Here is a 21,099-nt window from a genome sequence, read left to right as displayed (position 1 = left end):
TCTTCATTTTTAGCAGCCGGCAGTGTTACATGCAATATGAGACGACCACCCACACACCCCCACACATATGCTGCTGGGAAATGTGAATGACTGTGTCACTAAAAGTGCCATGAAGATGGTCAGTACAATAGTGCCTTGTGCTGCAATGATGAGTAACTCACAGTTTTGGTTTGTGTGTGCGTGTGTGTGTCTCCATGTGTGTGTGTGTTTGCTTGTGTGTTGCACAACTTAAAGACAGGCGAGCACATGCGGGTGCAGAGAGCTCCATAAATCACACTTTGAATCAATTAGAAAGCACAAATGTGAGAAGTCCTACAGCACTCAGTGGCCTGGTACACAATTTAATGCTGGCTTTAATACAGACAAACCGCACCCGTACATGCAGCCAGACACACTGCACACTATATACAGCCAGGGTGTGGGTATGATGTAAGTCATAATTACACATAAAAGTAATGCGAAAATTAAACTTAATTAAAATTTGGGATTCTGCAGGATTCGGTCTGTCTTTATGTGCATCTTTTCCTGGGTGTCTTTTTATTATTCCCCTTACACGAAAACAACTATTACAAACACACACGCATGCACACGAAACGCTTACTTGCACTGTAGCTGTCTGGCAGAGAGTTAAACACAGAGTCAGGGAGTTGTCCTGACTTAACCAAAGAGGTGTGTACTGTATGTCTGTCCATTTTTCTTCAAACATATTTTCCACCTCTGTTACTTTACTCTTACATAACTCTATTTTACAGACTCCTTTTGTACACTATCTTTCCTGGCATGGCTTTTACAGATTGCAAAACATCTGTATTTGTCGAACTTACAGTATATGCCAAGGTATTTTTCTTGTGTTTCTACTACTTTGAAAGCAGTGTAAAATGAAAGCTCATTGTTATGGTGATTCTTTTAGATGCAGATGGATACAATAAAAGCCAACCAAAGATTTCATCTTGCTACAGTTCATGATGCCAAATAGAAGTTCTCAAATTTGTAAAGACAGAAATGGAGAGCGGAGCAGTGCATCCAACAGCGTGTATTAAATTGGAATAATATCACTCGACTGTGAACTGAATGGGTCAGAATAACGTATTTTAAAGTGGCTACACCAGAATTATATTTTAATTTATTTTAATTTTTAGCTTTTGTTTTTTTTGGATCTCCACTATCCACAGCCAAAGTAGTGCCTGCTACTACTTGGGTGCCCACAATAAGAAACAATAAACAACATACAATAAAATACATTAAATTGTCCATTAAGGCTTTGATTTCCATTTAAAACTGAGTAAGCAGTAGCATCTTTTGTCAGACCCTGCACCTAGTACTGTAAATGTCTTTCAAACTCTACCCTCCTGGAGACTTTCCTTAATACAGTAAATGTGTAGTCCTAAAACCCAAGCTCTGTTAAAAAACTCCCACCAGACATGGGGTAGACTGTGAAAGCTGTGACACACCAAGCTGACGTCAAAGAACTCGTGCCAACAAAGACTAACTCCTGCACTGGCCGGCGACTATGTAGTGCTGCACGTTCTGTGCTTGCGTGGGATGGAGAAAAAGTGGAAGACCTGGGACCACGTTTGCGCAAACTGTAAACAAAGCAGCATTAACTTATCATTTTCACACCCCTCTCACTAACCACAGACTGTTTTTAGCTACTTCTAAATCAATTATATATCTGAAACTGTATGTGATTTCTTTCACATACAGACCAACAGCATTTGATGCCAAAATCCACCACTGGGGGGTCCAACTTGCACAGACGGTGCAGAGAACACCGCAAAGTTTCAGCTGATGAAATCTCCCTAACAGCTTGATGCTGGCCCACACTGAGAGTCGGCTTGGTGTTTCCCAGACCTGAAGGTCCTGCAAACTTAGGAGCAGCTCTCTCCTCATTCCAAGTAAACTGAATGTCATGCGTAAAAACTGTGGAAAGTCCCTTTGCGTTGGTTGACTTAATGAATCTTTCACAGGTATGCACTGACTCTTATGAGCATTCACAAATGATTAAATCCTCCTCCAATATACCCTAGGAGACTAGTGTAGTCAAGTAAACACAATTTTATATGCTGCGCAAATTCACAAATCCAAATAAGCTTTTGAAGTCTTTGCAATCTGTAGATGATACAACAAGCCCCGATGCTTAGACTCTCAGTTTGGTTAAGGAGCTATTCCCAAAACAAACCCTTTCACTTGAAAAACGTAGGGAAAAATAAACAGGACGCATTCCCTCCCTCATAATTAAACATATGAGGTTATGTCTGATCAAATACTAAACATTTGTGATTTTCATCAAATTGTCACAGAAAATCTATAAATAATCTGCTATGTGTTGATCTTGCTTTGGCAACGAAAGCTATTGAACTAAATGCTGAAAACAGATATGAATAGAACTGACGTGACCAGGAATGAAACAGGACTTTGTGAGTGTGCAAATGTGTGACTCAGCCCAATGATCCAGCCTGCATCTGTCTGCACAACACCACCACAACCACAGTCATTATTTAATTACATCAGGACACTCCCAGTGTATCCCAGTGGGATACTGTTTGTAGGCACATCCTGTCCTTTAACACCTATGTGCGAAATGGATAAAACCCAGATTAGTATCACACATCTATGCATGCACATACACATCTACAAAGCTGCACACACACAAAGTTTGGGAACGACAAGCAGCTGTGAAAAGACGCACATCTGTGACAGGCAAAAACCATGGCTCACATTAATATAGTTCCAAAACGGACACAGACTCTGTCGCCCATCCACCCACCAATACACCCACAGACCATTCATTCGAGCTGGGAAGCAACAGACAGAGTAGCTGATCAGTCAACTTCTCTGGAAGTTAAAACACATACCTCCTCCGCAACGTGTAGATGAAAGGAAAGAGGAGAAATTCAGTCTGATGCACACACTTGATGCCTGACGACAAGCTAGTTTAACATCAAGTTGCATTGCAGTAAAGCATTCTTCTGCATCTTAGAATAAGCGCAGCCATGCAACCACATGAGCTACTACCATCTCCGCATGACTTTTCCACTAGATCAATCTCACAGTTCAGTTAATCAAAATGAGTAAAATGTCAGAAAAAAGGCAGAAAACCACCAGCCACATACTGACTTCTTTAGAAAGCTTGTTTAAAACCCACAGATATTGTGTTTAGGGTTGCAACTAGCAAATTATTCCTGATTAAGCAACCAATTGTTTGGTCAATGAAACATCACAAACTATTAAAAAGTTCAGAGTTAATGTCATGGTAATAAACTTTGCTGCAGCATCCCATTTGTGAGAATTTTATAGTAAACTTGATATTTTGGGCTTCTGCAGAAACATTATTTGAAACGTTATAAGATCTGGTAATATGCACTCATCTGATATTTTAGCCCAGACAATTAATTATTCACATAAACATGTTGTGATTAATCAACAAAGCAACCAGTTGTTAGCCGCAGCCCTATCCTGATCCTGATCTTGAGTTTCATAATTGTCATTGATTAACGATCAGTTAGTCGGCTAACAGCTTCAGTTTAAAGTCTGTCAGTGAATGCTTCTTTCACATGCACACACACATACAAACTTCCACATTCCCCACAGTTCATGCAGAGCGGTCTTTGTGGCCCTCCAAGAGTCAGTGTGTCCAGCCAGGCTCGGGTTACAGGAGACAAGATCCTCTCACTCCTTCACACACACACACACACACACACACACATTCGAGCATCCATCATGTTACTGAGGCATCCTCTAAACAGGCCAGAGAGCAACAAGAGAGCACTGGTTTGTTGCTGAATGCATCCTCTCAAACACTCCACTGTCTCTAAGAGCAGGAAAAGTAAAGCCAGACAACAGAAAGACTAAATGTCAAAGACCAGGTTCGTCTGTATTGCCAAATGCACCATGTGGTGATGCTACATACCCGTTTGATGACCACAGCGCTCAGAAGAATCCATATGAGGAGCAGCGACTAACGGACTGAGCTGTGCTTCTGAGAGCAAGTTGAATCAGCAGCTTGACAAATACCTGTAAAACTCTTCAAAGTCACTTCCAAAAGTAGAAAAGGAAAAGTGGATTTGCAGATTCAAAGACACATATGTAACTGGGCTGGCACTGAATTCAGACGATGAAACACATTAGAGACTTGTATCAGTGTCAGAATCAAAGAAGGGAACACGTTCTAACTTGAGAGTGCAAACGTCACAGTTGCTATAGTCCATCTATCTGTTGACAAAACGCACATTTAAGGGCAATAAGCTACCGCAACCTGGAAAACCATGAATCGAACCAAATTGCTGAGGTCATGATGGGTCATCAAAATCATTACTGATTCGACTTAAGACATTGCTGAAAATGTGTGTCTATGCATGTGTGTGTATGTGTGTGTCACATCTATTCTAGGAGAATTCCAGAGGGGAGACCCTGTGACTGACCCCCACCTCAGAGGATCTGACAGGAGATCACCGCCCAGGGGCACACACACACACACACACACACACACACACACACACACAGAGGCAAGAACACAGCTTCTCTCCTATTTGTCATGTTTTTAACTATAGTTGGATGCATGTCTTTGCCCTATGTATGAAGCATCGTAAAGACACTTACACTGACCAAAGAAACTGACAGGACACGAACTCACCAGTTCTGCAGAAAGGGCCGTATCACCCCCCAAGAGCCTACTATCTCAAATTAAAAGTTTTGTTGAAAACACCAGTGAAACCAATAAGAATTTTGTTCCTAATATAGAAAAAGAAAATCACTTTCAATTCTTCAACACTACGTCAGTCTGTACTTTCATCTAAATAAAACGATCATTCCTATTAATTGTTTCAAGGATGCTGCTGTTGGAGTCGACTTGAACTGAAAATGAAGTTACCTGATGATACTTGAAGACCTGCCTTTATTTTCTAATAACAAATAAGATTTGGCTCACATGAGATCCGCCTGCTTGTGGCAGGTTGCCCTCTTCAGTGATCCGCTACAATCTGCACGTCCGATCTCCAAACTTCCTTTGACACAACAGGAGGATGGGACACCCCCCACCCAAAAAAAAAATAAAGGTTTAGGCGCACGCACGAGCACAAGCACACCAATACGCGCGCGCAACTAGAAACGCTCCAAAAAAACCCGCCCCAGTTATCAAAGAGCCTGCAGCTGACGGAGCAATGCACGAAGCAGCGTCGGAGACGGTGCGCACACGGTAAACTTTCTAAACAGACAGAGGAGAAAACAGTCATTTTGACACCATCTCTTACCTTTTTTCTCTCCCCCCCTCCCAGCCGCCCCTCTCTCCGCTTCACTCCTCCTGCCGTTTCCAAAACTCTGTCACGACGAGGCTCGCCGCAGAGTGCGAAATCAAACAGCCGCTTTTTCGGCAACCGCGGGGCCGCAGTGAGAGTACGGACGTCCGCTCCAACCTGGAGCGTCTCCCCGTGTGTGACTGTGCGTGTGTGCGCGCGTGTGTGTGTGTGTGTGGGAGAGAGCCAGCTCCCGGAGAGAATGAGCAGAGAGAGGAGAACCGGGGAACTTAGGGGGAGTTCCCGTTAAGAGAGCGGCGGGGCGGGGCTTCAGTGGAGTGACAACCCGACTCGTTTTACCGTTCACCGCTAATTACTGTTAATACTAACAACCGCAGGTGACAACAACAGCGTTTGCGCGTTGCATGGGCATTTATGGCTGTAGCCTCAGTTTAATTATTAGTGTGTTCAACAAAAAAAATCTTTATTTATAAAAACAAAGTTACATAGTGCTTTATATGCCAAAAAATATAAAAAAGATAAATTGAGAAAAGAAATTAAAGAAGAGCCTGCACTTACAATGGAAGGAGATGCAAACTTAACCCCTTAACATAACAACTGTGCACATACATCTTTTTCCTGTGACCACTTATCCTGTAGGGTCACAGAGGGCTCCAGCCTATCCCAGCCACCATTTGCCAAGAGGCAGGGGAAATACTGGACAGGTTGGCAGTCGGTCTCAGGGCCAATACAGAGGGAGACAGCTATTCCATTCAAACCCATTCAGAGTCACCAGTTTTACCAAACATGCATGTTGTTGGACTGTGGGAGGAAACCACACAAGCACAGGGAGAACGTCCAAACTCCACACAGAAAGGCCACAACCATCCAGGGATTTGAGCCAGGGACCTTCTAGCTGTGCGGTAGCAACACTAACCACTCTGCTACCGTGCTGCACTAAAGTCCCGGTCCAAATGGTCAAGGAGTGCAAGAAAAAGTTCTAATTTTCAAAAGTTACAAATGTTTCATCTCTATTAATTAATTAATAAAATATTCACTTTAACGATAACGGAACTTTCGTATTAGCTTAGCTTGAATTAAAGATGAAAAATTATGTCACTGTAAGAGAGGGAATTCTATAACTTGTCTCCTTCTGTACCACAGTGGGCTTCCATGTTAGATTTTAGCCATACTTACAAAACAGATTTTATATATATATATATATATATATATATATATATATATATATATATATATATATATATATAATAGTAATATTTTCAAGTGCTTATCTGAGTGCTAAACAAAGCATCATGTTTTGGAGCCTAATCTTTAATGTGTAGCTTCATTACATCAATAATCGGTCATCACTAAAGGTTCACATCTCTGAAAAACACAGACTAATGGTGTGAGATTTATGGCCCTGGGCCTGTTTCAATACTAAATAAATTATACATGTTAAAACTGAAACACGGGTTTCATATCAAGCAGAAAGTATGGTGTAACTACACAATTATTTCGGTGAAATGCAAGACTTCTGTGCTCAAAATCTCTGTTTCTATGGAGACCAGGTAGTCAACTCCAGCACTGCAGATCTTGATAAAGTTAATGAATGAAGACAAGAAGATTGTTTTAAATTAGGCCGGTTACTAAGAGTAACACCCACACAGTAACTTCAGGCGGATAAAACTGCCTTAAGCCTCTACAAGAAATTATTGAATTGTACTCTGTAGAGATGTGGCCCCCTGGTGTTACACGGATAGTGACCTCTTTAAGTTCCCTGTGGTCAGACAAGTTGATGCGATTGATGGGTAGATAAAATAGGACATGGTCTGTGGCTGCTTCGCCAGCTGTGTGAAGTTACCATGCGAGGGAGTGAGAGTAAGACCTGCTGATAGACGATGTGCATTGAATTTAATTTTAAGCACAATTGGTCCTTTAGATACACACGCTCCCAGATACACACTCTAACACCTAAGATCCACCTCCAAATCCTGCTGGAATGTGTCTCCTGTAACAACATCAGCTATCACAAGGTCTGCATCACATGACAAGAAGGGTCTTTTTGTGTGTGTCTATATACTGTATCTCTGAGAGTGAGTGTGTGTGTGTGCGCGCGCATGCTGGACAGCACCTTGTCTTACCCGCGGGGTAAAAATAAACACTAACACTCAATCAGAGGAGGAGTCAGTGTTACAGGAAGAAGTGCAGCCACAGCGACAACAAGAAGTTGACTCATACAAGACGTCTTACAACTCCCTGGGGGCAGGCGAGAGCAGAACACACTTTACATCACCTTTTTTTTTTTGCCTTGCCTGGGAACACTGGCCAGATACATTACAACACATTGAACTCAGTGAAAAGCAGCAATAACATGACACCTTAAAGCTTCATTTTACCCAATGTAGCAACTAAAGCATGTTTCTCATTTGCCTCTATTGATATTTAGCTACAAAGACAGATCTATTTGCGCAGCTTTTGAGAAAGCAGTCTCTGCTATTTTAAAATTTAGGCAACAGGCCGGGGTGGCACTGAGCACAAGAACTAATCAAACATGAGACTGAAATAAATCACAATCAGTTTGATTGTAAGTATTTCTAAATTATTTTCTAAATGCAACCCTATTCTCAGCATGAATCGTAGTAAGTCCACCTCAGTAAAATCTTCTAGATCCACCCCTGGGAATATGAACAATGATTGTTTAATATAAATTCTTATTGCAGGTCTGCATGGGCAGGAAATCTGATATCCTGCAATACGTTAGATGTACTAAATGCTCAACTAGGGGACTAGCAAAATAGCTACATTTCAACTTATAGACGTTAAAGCTAAATGGCAAAAAATAGCTTTTATGAGTTGCACATGCCACCCATTGCACATAAATGATCTTTCTTCCACTCTGGTTTATCAGAAAAGTTTACAATAAGAGCACTTCTAGGAAAGTCATCTTAGTCAATGAAATTTGGCAAGCATATTTTCTTTTAAGTTAAACGCGTGCTCATAGTGGATCCAAAAATGGCATCTTAAAATGAGATATCCATTTATTGTCTTGCTTTGATCACAGAAATCTTTTGGTGCATCAAAGCTTAGAGCAAATAAAACCAGAACGTGGATAGATATTACTAGTGCTAAGTGAGAAAACCATTTCACTTTAATACTGTTTTTCTTACAAGACACTCCATAAAATGGATTGTGAGCATGGCATATTGAAACCAATAAACAGCTGGAGGTCAGCTTGGTTTCATAATGAATGTAGTGCGTTCTGTTAACATCAAAGCCTTTGAGAGGGAAACCTGAGGAGCGGAGTAGCAACTTTTTTAACAAGAAATACCTTCACTTAAATTCGTAAAAGAGCGGGCCATCCTCAACTGGCGAGCTGCAGCAAAGGAGCTCGGGCTGGAGGGATAAAATGAAAGAGCAACGAGGGCGCTGACACTTCCTGACAAAATGGAACAGGGAGTGTCACTCAGCACCTCGCTCACCAGCATGCATACACTGCACACACATGCTGCGCATGCAAGCCCGCCTGAAGGTTATAGCACCTGGATCAGAGCTTCTGCTGAAAGCAACGCATGCCAGAAATACACCGTCACACATAAAGTCAAGGAAAACGAGGTCACATACATGCACCACAGTGCAGCTAACCCGGCCTGGGTCTGGTAGACAAAGGTAAACTTATTACTAAGCAGAAGTTCATAAAAGCCTTGACTCACGTGCATTTTTTAAAGGTGAGCCTGCATATGTGTGTTCATGCTGTCAGCAGGCTCTGGGTCTTTATGACACTGGGTTTTGCCTCAGTAGGGGAGATGCTAGAAAAAGGGGAAGAGTTTTATTAGTTACATGATACCATCTTTCTAAACTGGCTCCCTTTTCCCGACCAAGACTACCTCTTCCTGTCCTCTGTCCACGCACTTCAGTTTGTGTGCACATGTCCTGCAGCTTCTCAAGATATCGGGGTAATACTGCTGCTCCGGCTGCATCCAGATGTTGTCAACCTCACATCTTTGAGTGAGTGAAACTATGCCAGAAGACATTCTACAAGTCGCAACCACAGATTTACATGCAGATACAATGGCAGTTGTTCACATGTATTAAGAAAGAGCATGCTGGTGGTGACCCCTGTTGTACTCTATGCCCGTGTATGTGGCTATTTATCTCTGTATCTTCTCTGGTTGCTGCCAGCAGCATCACTCTCACCACCGCAACAGCTGCCTCTTGTCAATGTTGCTCTGCAGCAGCTGAGGACGAAGGGAGGAGTGCGAAACCACGTTTAACAGCCTCGGTTCTGGCTGATGGGGACATGGGGTGGGAGTTAGTGTGTGTGTGTGTGCGTGGGGGGTGGGGGATTTGGGGGTAGCAGAACATCAGGATCTGATTTAGACCAGAAAGAGGCTCATGGGAGTGGGACGGGGCGTCGGCTGAGTATGCCAGGGAGGAAGTGCGAGGTCATGTCTGTGTGTGCACATGTTCAGCTGCATGTTTTTTAATGCCTCCTTATAATCTCAGCTGCTATATTAATCTCTTCTGCTTTATGCGCATTTCTCTCTTTCTCTTTATTGTCGTTGTTTGACTTTCCATCAAATCCACCATGCTGAGGTTTTACTGTATGTGTTTGTGTTTTGTAACCGCAGAATCTCTCCTCTCTAGAACAGTATGGCACTGTCCTCATGTATCTCCAGGTCAAAGCTCAGAGCTGAGGCATGCGGCTGTCCACAGCAGTCCCTATCTGACACTTGACCTTTGACCTCTCTCTGCCCATGCCAGCTGCCAGCCTGATGCTTTTTCCGAATCGTGGGCTGCATGGACTGAGGCAACTGATGAACTACAGTACCTTCTGTTGGCTGCAGGGGAATCGACGGCACCATCCATCTTTTCAAGTCCAGGATCCCCAGGAGACCGACGGAAAACTTTAGTCTGACAGTAACAGTAGATATGAGCTGGCTCAGAGTAGGTGGTGGAAAGATTTGGTTGAGAGTGAAAGGGAGGAGTTTGATGCAAATTGAGGAGAAAAAACTGTGAAACCACTGATGAAGGCATACGAATCCTTTCCCCACCTCAACAGCTAAAACGATGGCGTTAGGCAAGGATCAGATCTGTCTGTTGGTTAGAATACATTACATTGTGTTGTTTTCACCTCATGCTATGGCTCGTTCCCATCTGTAGAGTAAAGTAAAGATATTATTTCATTGCTAAAAAAAAAAACAACAATTATTCAGAGGCTGTTTTTGCTTCTGGTTGTTTTGTGTGGGCATTCAATTCAGTAAATGAGATTCAGAAAATCTTTCAAACATGCTGTTAGCTGACCTGTGCATTGTGACTCAGAATCAAGTTAAAAAGTTTAACACTTGAGATCATTACGTGTTTACTTAATGCCAATGATTTATATCCAGAGCATTTGACACGCATGAAAACAGCACTTAAGTTCAAAGATATGAGTCTACAGGAATTTGTTATCCCATCGCTGCGAGGCTCAGCTCAGCTGTACTTTCTGCTCAATGATGCCAACATGATCAAAATGAGATTGGGCCTTAATCACAGAACTCTGTGCTCAATCAAATCCTGCATACGAGCAATTTACAAACAATCTGGCTTTTATCAATCATTTCTCACCTGGATTTGTTTGTCCTCTGCAAATGTATTGAGAAGCGCCTCTGACCATGCATACAGTCAAATAATGAAGGCCCAACAGTCTTAGAAAATGAAAACACAACTTTTAACTAAGTGCATAACAAATTAAAAGCATAATAAAAATGGCTTTGATAGATTGTCGAACAATTTTCTTATCAGGCCACACGCCACAACCTGTTGCTGTACTAATGAAGCTGCTTCGTAATGACCACCTAATTACTCCTCTTTTTTCCGTCTGTCACTTCTTTTTTTTTTGCATTAGCTAAAAATGTCAAACCTTTTCTTCTTTTATCTGAGCCATTGTCCTTTGGGGACATTAGGGGCCATGTGCACTAAGCCCAATGTTAAAGTGGTGATTTTAAGCACCTATTGTTTATTATGCTAACATTTTCTATGTGGCACTAACAAAGAGTTAAACGGAGAATCATGAAGCCAAAATGGCTCAAAAATACAAATTTAGCTAGAAATTTTCTCTAACTTACATATAGATGAACAGTCCGTGAAATGAATACAAGCACTGCAAAAACAAAGCCTCTGTCATCGCGAATGTGAGCAAATAATAGCTTTTTTTTAAACATATTGTCTCAATAAAGGAAATAAAAACCACATTACACATTTACTGTGAGCTTATTTTATCAGTTTCACACGCTCACTTCCCAGCAGACGGTGAAACGTCAGCATCATCTCATGTTGCAAGATAGAAGGCATTAACGTGTGGCCACATCACTTATATTGTTAAAGTTGAAAGTTCACCGGGTTTTATGTCATTCTGAAAGTCATTAGAAACAATCGTCTGAGTACAATGGTATTTCTATAGAATACAGCCGATAAAGTTAAGTGCCGTATAAGAGCAGAGAAGGAAATGGTGCAAAAAAAAGACGAACAATTAAAAATGAAAGTCCTCCATGTACCAGAAAAAAATCAGTAGCACAATACTAAGCCTGCTTCTGTTCCCATTCTTATGCATGTGAAACCTTATCAGAGGGCAGAACAACAACAGGTTTTTGTTGTTGTCATTTCAGAAAAAGTTTGCATTGCAGCTGCTGTCCATGACATTTCTGAATAACACAATACATTATTGTCACTGTGTGCAGGAGTCTGTTTGCCTGTCAAGTGTCCAGCACCCAAAGTTCAACTTCCCTCTCATTTATGTAGAAATATAACAAATGAGAAGAAAATGCATGTTCCTCAAATTTGTACGCAACTACAGTATTTGAGGAAATGTACTTACATTCCAGTAATGCTGCCTCCTTGACATTTGTCTTCAGCAGAGCTGCTTCATGAGAATAGTGAGTAGGAAACTTAGCAAACTGCAGAATGACATCAAAGCCTCATTTCCTGTGGGCTTAAAAATAACTCCTTTCTATGGAACAGCAGCTGTGGTCAAGTCGAAGCCACGTTAGTTTAGATTTGAAGTGAAGTGTCAACTCAAATGTAACACAACACAGTGATGCAAGGGTTAGCACTGTCACCTCGCAGCTAGAAGGTCACGGGTTAGAGTCCACTGCACTGGACATTGTGTTTGGAGCTTGCAGGCTCGTTACATGCCTGTGTGATTATTCTTCCTCTCACAGTCCAGTAGGTGGGTGTAAATATGAGTGGGAATTGTTGTCTGATTTTTTTTGTGCGTTTTTGGTAAAGCTGGCCAGGTGGCTAATCTAACACTAGTTAACTACATTCAGAGTTTAAGCTGCAGAGTTGGGAAAGAACAAAAGGATCCTTGAAGCATATTCCATGTTACAAATTTAGCAAAGAAGTGGAAAAATCAATCTGAAAAGAGGCCTAATATGTCAAGACTCATCCGGTGGGTGTGATGTGGGAATGATTATAGAGAAGTGATTGTTGAAACGTTTTACTGGAACCCAGCTGTTACAAAGTACAATTAACTGAGTATCTCTCTGACACAGTTTGGTCGTACACTCAAAATACAGGAAAATACAGGCATAATATGAAAAAGCACATGTTAATCTGCAGTCGCACTCATCTTGACATGCATCAGTAACTCATCTGAAGTGCCTCTCCTTCCCAGACATATTCAGGGAGAACATTAGCCACATCAAGGTCATTTAAATTCTCTGTGCAGATGTGTGGCCTCTGATGAACTCAGTTTTCGATTAGATTAAAAGATTTACAGTGAGAAGAGACAGAAATGTTCTGTTTGAGTTAAAGGACCTAACTGTGCTCACTCTTTCCTTTTTCATCAGCGCCAATTAGCTCGAATGTTTAGGTGCAGCTGGGTGCTGGAAAATATTTTATGTTTTTAGTAAAGACCAGTGTCTTTCCTGTTCAGTCTTAACTGCAGGGCCTTGAAAAGAAACTGGCTGCATTACGACAAAGGGGCTGCCTCAACCTCAGTTTCTGCTTCATGCATTCAGTCATGTTAAATGACCATAAGTGTAATTCCAGTCAGTGACACAAGAGAGGGGCCCTCACTCTGCCCCCCATACCACAGGCTGGAGGGAGACGCCAAACCAACATACAGGAGGGAGAGGGGGGGCAGGAAGAGGAGAATTTTAATGCCTACTCTTTACAACACACACACACACATACACACACGCACAGAAACACGAAAGCACATATATCGCAATAAGGTTTACAATTTAAGCTTTTTGCTGACGCTTTCAGTGAGAGGGAGTTTTGGAAATTGAGCAAGTATGGCATCGTGTGTCTCACTGAGAGCAGTGTTGCGAGTGTGAAACACAGACATCCCCTAGGATTTGGGGCCTCAAGATGATGAAAGTGTGTCGCTTTGTGTATAAGCAGAGAGAACAGCTTGCGAGGTGCTGCTAGCAGCTCAACGTGTTTTATCTTGTATGTTTATTACCTACCAAAAAAGACTATTCTCTTAAGCCCTGACATTCAAGTAGTGTTTTTATGTGACATCACTGTACGGTGTCAGTGCTCCATAACTTTAGACCCTTCAAACAGAGTGAACTTAGTTGTTCTTTGGCTGTATTGGTAAAAACATCGCTTTGATTTTCTGCAGCCATGTTGCCATGTCTTCTCATGAGAGCTCTGCTCTGGATTTTCGAGAAGCTAATCCGACATGGTCTGGTGGTCTGGCTGCAGTGTTTTGGAAAACTGGCCCAGTGCAGGGGAGAGATCCTCATCAGCTCCGATGTTGGTTTACATTCTTACACAAGGCCACCAGGGACAGATAATGGCCAATTAAATGTTAAACCGTGGGAGGAAATAGCACAATAAATAGCACAGAGGGACAGTGACACCGAAACTCTTTGCGCTGTCTATACTGCCAGCGACCGTCTTATTATTGAATGTAGACTGATGAACTTTGCGACACATGTATACGTCAATGTAACGTCCTGTTGGTGTCCTTTGTTGGACGACTCAATTTTCCCTGGACTCAAATCCTTCCCGGTTCTCTTCTGACCTTTATCAAATGAAGACGAAAACAATCTCCACACATCATCACTGTAATCGATTTAAAATGCACTCTAACTTCAACTTCTCCACAGTTGACAAGATTTAATTTTTATCTGTCAAGGGGATTGCTGTGATTCATGTGACTTGTGAAAACACTGACCTGGTGAAAATATTGAACACTGGTGATTTTACTGGACACTTTGTCCTAGATAGATAACCACATACAGTTAAAAAAAAATTTAAGATTAATCAGTACGATCAATAGCATGTGAACTCTGAGGAGTCTTATCTATCATCAGCAACATGCACCATAAATGCTTCACAGCAAGCTTTCGATAACCACTTCAAAAGGTGCTCTTGATTTTAGCAGATGTGTATAAACATTCATCATTCACCCTCCTTTTCAAAACTCTTATGAATTTGCAATGAGGATGAGAATTTTCTTTTAATAATAATAATGTAAGGTCTGAGTTAATGATTAACTTTATTTAATAGATTATTTAATAACTACTGTGTGTGTTTAAAAAATGGACGAAGCTTCAATTTGAATCTCCTTTATTTTTATTAAGGTTCATTATCATTTAACATAATAATTTAAGTCAAAAGCTCTAAAATGTTCTGAAAGTTAAAACTAGACATTCAAAGAAAAATCTAATATTCAAAGCAAAAATATTTACACATAGTTAATGAGAAACACTTAGCAGACTCTGCTGAAAAAAAGCAGTTTTAATTTGATTAATTTAGCGTTTTCTTAACAACTAAGTAAACGTTTTGGATTATTAACATATTTGCCCTTTTCATTTTCCCATTTCAGTGATTTCTTCTCACTGTCTAACAAAATATATAAAGAATTTAATGCGTGTGGAGACTGTAAACAAAGACACACAAAGATGTAAAGTGTGTATCTTTATACAGCGAGGCGGGGTCTTGTCTGCAGTTTGCAACTCCACTGTGCCGCTCAGTGGCCACATTTAAGCAATACAACCCGTTACCCACTAACAGCTGGAGTTTTTTAAAAAAATAAAAACTCAGTTTCCCAGATGTGCATTTGTTGTTGCCTCTTAGTTTTCAGAATAAAAGCGTGGAACTTGTGTCAAACCTTTTTAAAAAACAATTATGCTGAACAAAAAAAAAAAAAAAAACTGCATCAAAATACCACGCACTTTAAAAGTATTTAAATGAAGCAGCTACAAAATACCGCAAGACTAAAAACAATTATTATTATAAAATGCAGTGTAATGTGTAGATTATTTTTTCAACTAATTGTGAGATAAAAAAAAAAACAACAACCATATTTGCGTTTGCAGCCTTTCACACAGTTATTTGATCCATTTAGTCTCCAGACAAACGCTTCAAAGTATATAGGCATCAGCGAGGGTTTTATTTTGAAGCTTTGCAAAGGAAGTGTTTCAATCTGTGCTCATCGGTCACAGTCGTTTGGTTGTTGTTTTCTTTTTTTTTTTTTTTTTTTTTTATAGCAGCTGCAGGAGGCAGAACCCGTCCGGATCCTCGCTCCCTTCAGTCTGAGTCTAGGTTTTCCTATAGGCACTGAACAGGAGTCAGACACAAGATGAGGCTGCTGCCAGGTGTTGTGACGGTGCTACTAATAGTGGGGGTCGCGTATTACGTGTATGTCCCCCTACCAGACGCAATCCAGGAGCCGTGGAAGTTGATGATGGTGGATGCAGGATTTAGGACAGTGATGCAACTGGTAAGACGGGAGGTTTTCAGTGGAATTACATTCCGGCAGTGAAGTAAACTGACTGCAGCAAAATGTAATGGATCTATCGGTGGTGCAGTTCTGATTATGTTCTGGTTGGTTTTTTCAGTCTTTAGCATCTTCTCTGCAGCTGGTGTGCAAGTACAAATCATTTATCTTGGAAACTGTAAGGCTCCAATGTATGTTATCACTCTGTTATTTTTATTTTTTTGTTTGCTCATATGTAGTTGATTGTGTGAACTTTGTATTTTCCGATGTATATTTCCGAACTGTCTTCGTTGATTCTTGTGCTGCTTTGGGGGTTTGAGCTTCTTTTAGTACATTAAGAGTTTGATTTTAAACATTTGTGCACTTTGTTATGGTGCTAATCCAATGTGAATGCAATGTACTTTAACCCTCGTTCTAGTTTTGAAAGTGACTATAAATGAGGTCAAGTGCCAAACTGGTCAACAAGCTGCAGATTAATGTGTTACTCGTGTAGAGACTTTTGATCCCAGAACAAATGATAATCATAGATTTTTTAGTTAAAATTTTACAAACCAGAAATACATTTTTAGTAATTTTGGTTTAAAACTTTCTTTGTGACGTCAAAACTGTTTAGATAACGTAGACTGAGCGAGGTGTGTCTTTGCGATGAATACTGAACAAGTTTTAAAAATCACTAAAAAGTTTCCTTTCATAACAGAGAAGAATGGACGCAATGCACTGCAACTTTAGAATCCAACGTACTTACAGATTGCAGCTCACCAAAGCATAGAATCTGCACAAGAACAAGATACGAGATAAGATAAAAAAGAAATGAATAGTAATTAAAACACATTTCTGTGGTGCGAGATTTGTGGCTCAAAAAGCCTGACTGCCCTGCATGAAGGTAATGAGTTAAACTAAGGTGCATCAAACACAATGTCGTCTGATCAGTTAGTGTCTATGATGTGATCTCACCTATTAACCACATTTTCTGGTCAATATAACTAGGAAATTATTGCAACTATTAATTTATTCATTTTCTTTCTTTCTTTTTCTTTTTTGCACAAATAATCTAGGACTCTAAATGGTAAATGTTCTGCTTTAGAAAGTTGCTTCTCATTCACCCATTTTCACACACACCAATGACAGAGGCAAAGTGCTCACCTCTCGCCCAAGGACAATTTGACACATAGCCAGGTGTCCAACCACTGACCCTGTAGTCTGTGATGGCCGCCTTATCAACTGAGCTACAGCCGCCCCCAGACTGCCCTGACTCCGATTCAAAAGTCAAATATCTTGCCTCATTTTCGGCTTAGGAAATTCATAGAAGCAACATTATTATGAAATTTTATGAAAGCCAACATGCATTCACTGTGCCAGGCGTTTTCTGGCCCTTGTTGACCCTGTCTGTTGAGACAGGGGTTTTTAGGAGAGAGGTCAGTAAGATACAGTGCAGACGTGACATTTGAGTCTCAATTCCTACTAAGTGCCTGTTTCACTCTTTCATCTTTGTGTTGACTCTTCCACTTGTGTCCTGAGAATTAAAACTCGAGCTGATACACTGAATCTTATTTTAGTCTTCCGTTCTTCGTCTTTCTGCAGACCTCATTGCAGCACTGGCTGGGCTTGGACCACTGCTTTAAATGCATTTGTGAGGCCACGGAGGGCTTCGGGAGCATGGTGAAGGGGCTGCTCACTTCTGTGTCTGGTGGAGGGGTCATGCCAGGAGTGAAAGTTAGTGACCTCACCTTTGCTGGCGTCCCGGTCCGTGTTTACGAGCCCCCAGCTGGAGGGGAGGGCCATCTGAGGAGGGGGTTGATGTATTTCCACGGAGGAGGCTGGAAATTCGGCAGCGCAAGTGAGTACAGATGTTACTGCGGGAGCATCCATAGGGTTTTTTAATCACTTGTTTGAGATTTTTCAAATGGTGTCAGTGACACAATGGGCATTTTTCTATTCCCCAATGTCCTTTCTTGCTTTCTTTCTTGTCCATCTGACTTTCACACAATCCTCTGTCTCTCGCTCACTTCCTCAGAGACGGGCGCATATGACAGCACCAGTCGCACGTTGTCTGACGAGCTTAACGCTGTTGTGGTCTCTGTTGAGTAAGTGTTCCTGCACCCTGCAACACTGATCTACATTTTCAACATTTTTCTGCTCATAGGGATAAGAAGAAATACACAAACATATTAATGTGTTAATTTGAGCTTTAGAAACTTCTCAGGGCCACAAAAAATATGTGTTCTCAGGTTAGGTTGGGCTCCCTATGACAAGTAAATTGCTATTTAAATTTAAATTAAATTTGGTGGGGATTCTTTTGTAACTGTCTTTTGTAACTGTCAGTAACTGTGTAACTTTTTGTAACTGCCTGTAGGTATCGTCTGTATCCAGAAGTGCACTTTCCAATGCCGTACTTAGATTGCCTCGCTGCTGCCAAACATTTCTTGTCTCGGGAGGTTCTGGCTAAGTATGCGATTGATCCAGAGCGTGTGGCTGTGTCAGGAGACAGTGCTGGAGGAAACCTGGCAGCTGCAGTGGCTCAGGAGGTAAATTCCATCTCCTATTGGAGCAAGTAGCAATGGGAATATAGTGCAAAAGATTTAAGGGGCAAGGCCTCATGTGTGACTCTGTTTTGTCAGATTTCCACAGACGAATCCATGAGTGAGAAGTTCAGCGTCCAGGCTTTGGTCTACCCAGTGCTCCAGGCGCTGGATTTCAACACACCCTCTTACTTGCAGAATGAAAACATACCCCTCCTCTACCGGCCCGTCATGGTTCGTTTTTGGCTGCAGTACCTAGGTGTTGACCTTTCTCTGCAGCCACAGTTTCTGGCCAACAATCACAGCTCTTTACAGCACTTTACCCCAGAGCTGAGGGCGCGACTAGACTGGACCGTCCTCCTGTCCCCAAAATACAGGAAGAACTACAAACAGCTGATTGTGGAAAAGGGTTTAGAGGGGCTTTCGAAAGAGGTGCCAGGTCTGCTGGATGTGCGGGCATCACCACTCCTGGCCGAACCAGAGGTTTTGGCTAAGTGCCCTCGAGCTTATATCGTAACGTGCGAATACGATGTGTTGAGGGATGATGGACTGATGTACGCACGGCGCTTACAGGACGCCGGAGTCTCAGTTACTAATGACCACTATGAGGACGGCTTTCATGGGTGTTTCAGCTTTATATCCTGGCTAGAATTTGATGTGGGAAAGAGAGCAGTTAGAGGTTACATCAACTGGCTGCAGAACAACTTGTAAGAGCGTATGTATGTTTGTATGTGTGAGTGTGTATGTGAGTATGTGTCTTACTTATACAAATGCACTATGCCTTGCTTGTGAATCACAGACTTGCTTAAGGGTTTCTACATCTCGTCCTTATAAAAACTTAAAGGATCTAAGCTCAGGGCCCTCATGTGCGTGCATATACACAACCAACCACAGTTACATGTAGTTCACAAAATATTCAGGTGGTTTCCAATAACAATGTGATGAGCTGACAAATTAAATGAGAGAGAGAGAGAGAGAGAGAGAGAGAGAGAGAGAGAGAGCGAGCGAGAGAGAGAGCGAGAAAGCTCAAGTCCCAAATATTAAATAAGATCAGGTGCATTAAAGCACTTGGTATCACAACCACAATCTTTGCATTTATGGATAAATGAATCGGCTACACTGTCAGAAGCCACATCATGCATATCCACACTGCAAACACATGAGCAGAGAGTTTATACTTTACTTTCAGGATAAAGGTTTTCTAATTGTTAAATCAGTCACAGTAAAAATTGGTATGGACTATTACGTTACCCAGAGGATGAATCTTAATGATCCTTGACTTTTCCTCTATTACCATGACGTTCTCATTTGTGGTTTTGACTTAGATGTCTCCACAAATACTGGAAGTATTGTCATGAAATTTGGACATGCAATGTCTCCACAAGGCTCATTTTATAAAAACTTTGTTGATTAATTTTGGTCACAATTTCATTTAGTCCAACAAGGCTAATTCAGGCTCAAATGCATTAACTAATTACCTAATTATGATATGTTGAATGCCAACATACTGATCTAAGATGCTGAACATGGTGACCATGGTTTCACTGCATGGTTATCTGCTTAACATCCGCATGTTTTGGTTCAAAGACAAATGGCAAACTTTTTATCCTGAGACTTTTTTCATATGAGACGCAAACATCTGTTGTCTCTCTTTTTCTGACTGTTGTGTTTCATGAAGGATTTAATGAAGGATGTCAATAAAAAAAAAAAAAACTCATAAGGCACAGCATTTCTGTTTATTTGTAAATTTGACTGAATTTGCTTTTTATTTCCATGTTTGCAAATATGCCTTTAAACATCACTCATAGTGAAGGTTAGAACTGTTTCTGTGTCAAGACAAGATCGTACTTTTATGCAGCTGATAGTTTCCGCGGCCTCCATGTTTTCATCGTTTGATCAACGCAAATGCTTTATATACTGCAGCTACTATACTGCTTGTCATGTTAAGAATGAGGGGTTATTGGGGGAGAGGCAGGGCACACCCTGGACAGGACACTGGGCTATTACAGAGACAGTCGTTCACGCCTACAATCACCTGAGATTCACCGGCTGCATGTCTTGAACTGTGGGGGAAACTTATGCCAAAGCCAGAAGGTGGATTTGAACTGTGAGGCAGCACCAATAACACTTAGCTACCCTGGAAAATCTAAAAGAGTGTATCAGCAATATTACAAGTATGGTTACCTTTTCAAAAAGTGCTCAAAAGTTCGCTCCTTTCATAATCACAAATGTATTCACGAGAAAACATCCCTCCAGGTCCAACAAAAACATGCATCCACAAGAGCAGCACTGTTGTTTTGATGAGCCAGTCTTTAAATGCATACTCTACATTGTTATGAGCAGGGAATGCACTAGCTGTCCTCTATAGTCATGATGAGACATGCGTTGGGCTCTTACCTTGGGGCTTCGAGACAACAGAAGGCTGATTGGTAGTGATTTCGTAATCATGTTTCACATAATACCAGCGGTGACGTGTGACATTTACATTAGATTTGCTATTACAAATTTGAACAAGTGGGGGGTACTTTTACTGCCCTCCCCTATGGTCTAATGTGTAATGCATTACTGCTACATTTGAAGGTCTGAACCCCCAAAACTGTAATTTGAAAGCAATAAAATGTAATATTTG

At 41.3% G+C, this 21,099-nt stretch overlaps 2 protein-coding genes across 5 annotated transcripts in view; one reads left to right on the top strand and one right to left on the bottom strand.

The window, feature by feature from the left end:
* ppp2r3a (protein phosphatase 2, regulatory subunit B'', alpha) overlaps positions 1 to 10,387 on the bottom strand; it is a 58,833-nt gene extending 48,446 nt beyond the window's left edge. The window contains exons 1-2 of one of the 3 annotated variants that reach the window (XM_067479799.1): positions 9,119 to 10,387; positions 8,945 to 9,040 (exon numbers count right to left, since the gene is read on the bottom strand). The gene's annotated coding sequence lies outside the window, so the exon portion shown is untranslated. Of the gene's footprint in view, positions 1 to 4,927; positions 5,078 to 5,249; positions 5,519 to 8,944; positions 9,041 to 9,118 lie in introns of those variants that run through there. The other 2 variants (XM_067479798.1, XM_067479800.1) reach the window with 2 other exon arrangements.
* A 5,319-nt stretch (positions 10,388 to 15,706) lies between these two features.
* On the top strand, positions 15,707 to 21,099 carry nceh1a (neutral cholesterol ester hydrolase 1a). Of its 2 annotated transcripts, none has more exons than XM_067480354.1 (5): positions 15,707 to 15,954; positions 17,533 to 17,788; positions 17,966 to 18,035; positions 18,305 to 18,476; positions 18,570 to 21,099. In XM_067480354.1, exons 1-5 carry the CDS (start codon positions 15,814 to 15,816, stop codon positions 19,179 to 19,181), a joined length of 1,251 nt encoding a protein of 416 aa, XP_067336455.1. In that variant the 5' UTR covers positions 15,707 to 15,813; the 3' UTR covers positions 19,182 to 21,099. The 2 variants fall into 2 exon arrangements, with proteins under 2 accessions (XP_067336455.1, XP_067336456.1); XM_067480355.1 differs by lacking the exon at positions 15,707 to 15,954 and adding an exon at positions 15,996 to 16,142.

This window comes from Channa argus, chromosome 16 (genome assembly GCF_033026475.1).
Source record: "Channa argus isolate prfri chromosome 16, Channa argus male v1.0, whole genome shotgun sequence".
Classification (NCBI taxonomy): Eukaryota; Metazoa; Chordata; class Actinopteri; order Anabantiformes; family Channidae; genus Channa; species Channa argus.
Note: the sequence above shows the minus strand (reverse complement) of the source record. Positions and strands in the feature narration are given on the sequence as shown.

Bases quoted from the DNA above. Each gene is read 5' to 3' on its own strand.
- nceh1a (XM_067480354.1), top strand. From the start codon at position 15,814: ATGAGGCTGCTGCCAGGTGTTGTGACGGTGCTACTAATAGTGGGGGTC. The intron at 15,955-17,532 runs GTAAGACGGGAG...GTCTTTCTGCAG, and splicing joins TTAGGACAGTGATGCAACTG to ACCTCATTGCAGCACTGGCT. The intron at 17,789-17,965 runs GTGAGTACAGAT...TCACTTCCTCAG, and splicing joins CTGGAAATTCGGCAGCGCAA to AGACGGGCGCATATGACAGC.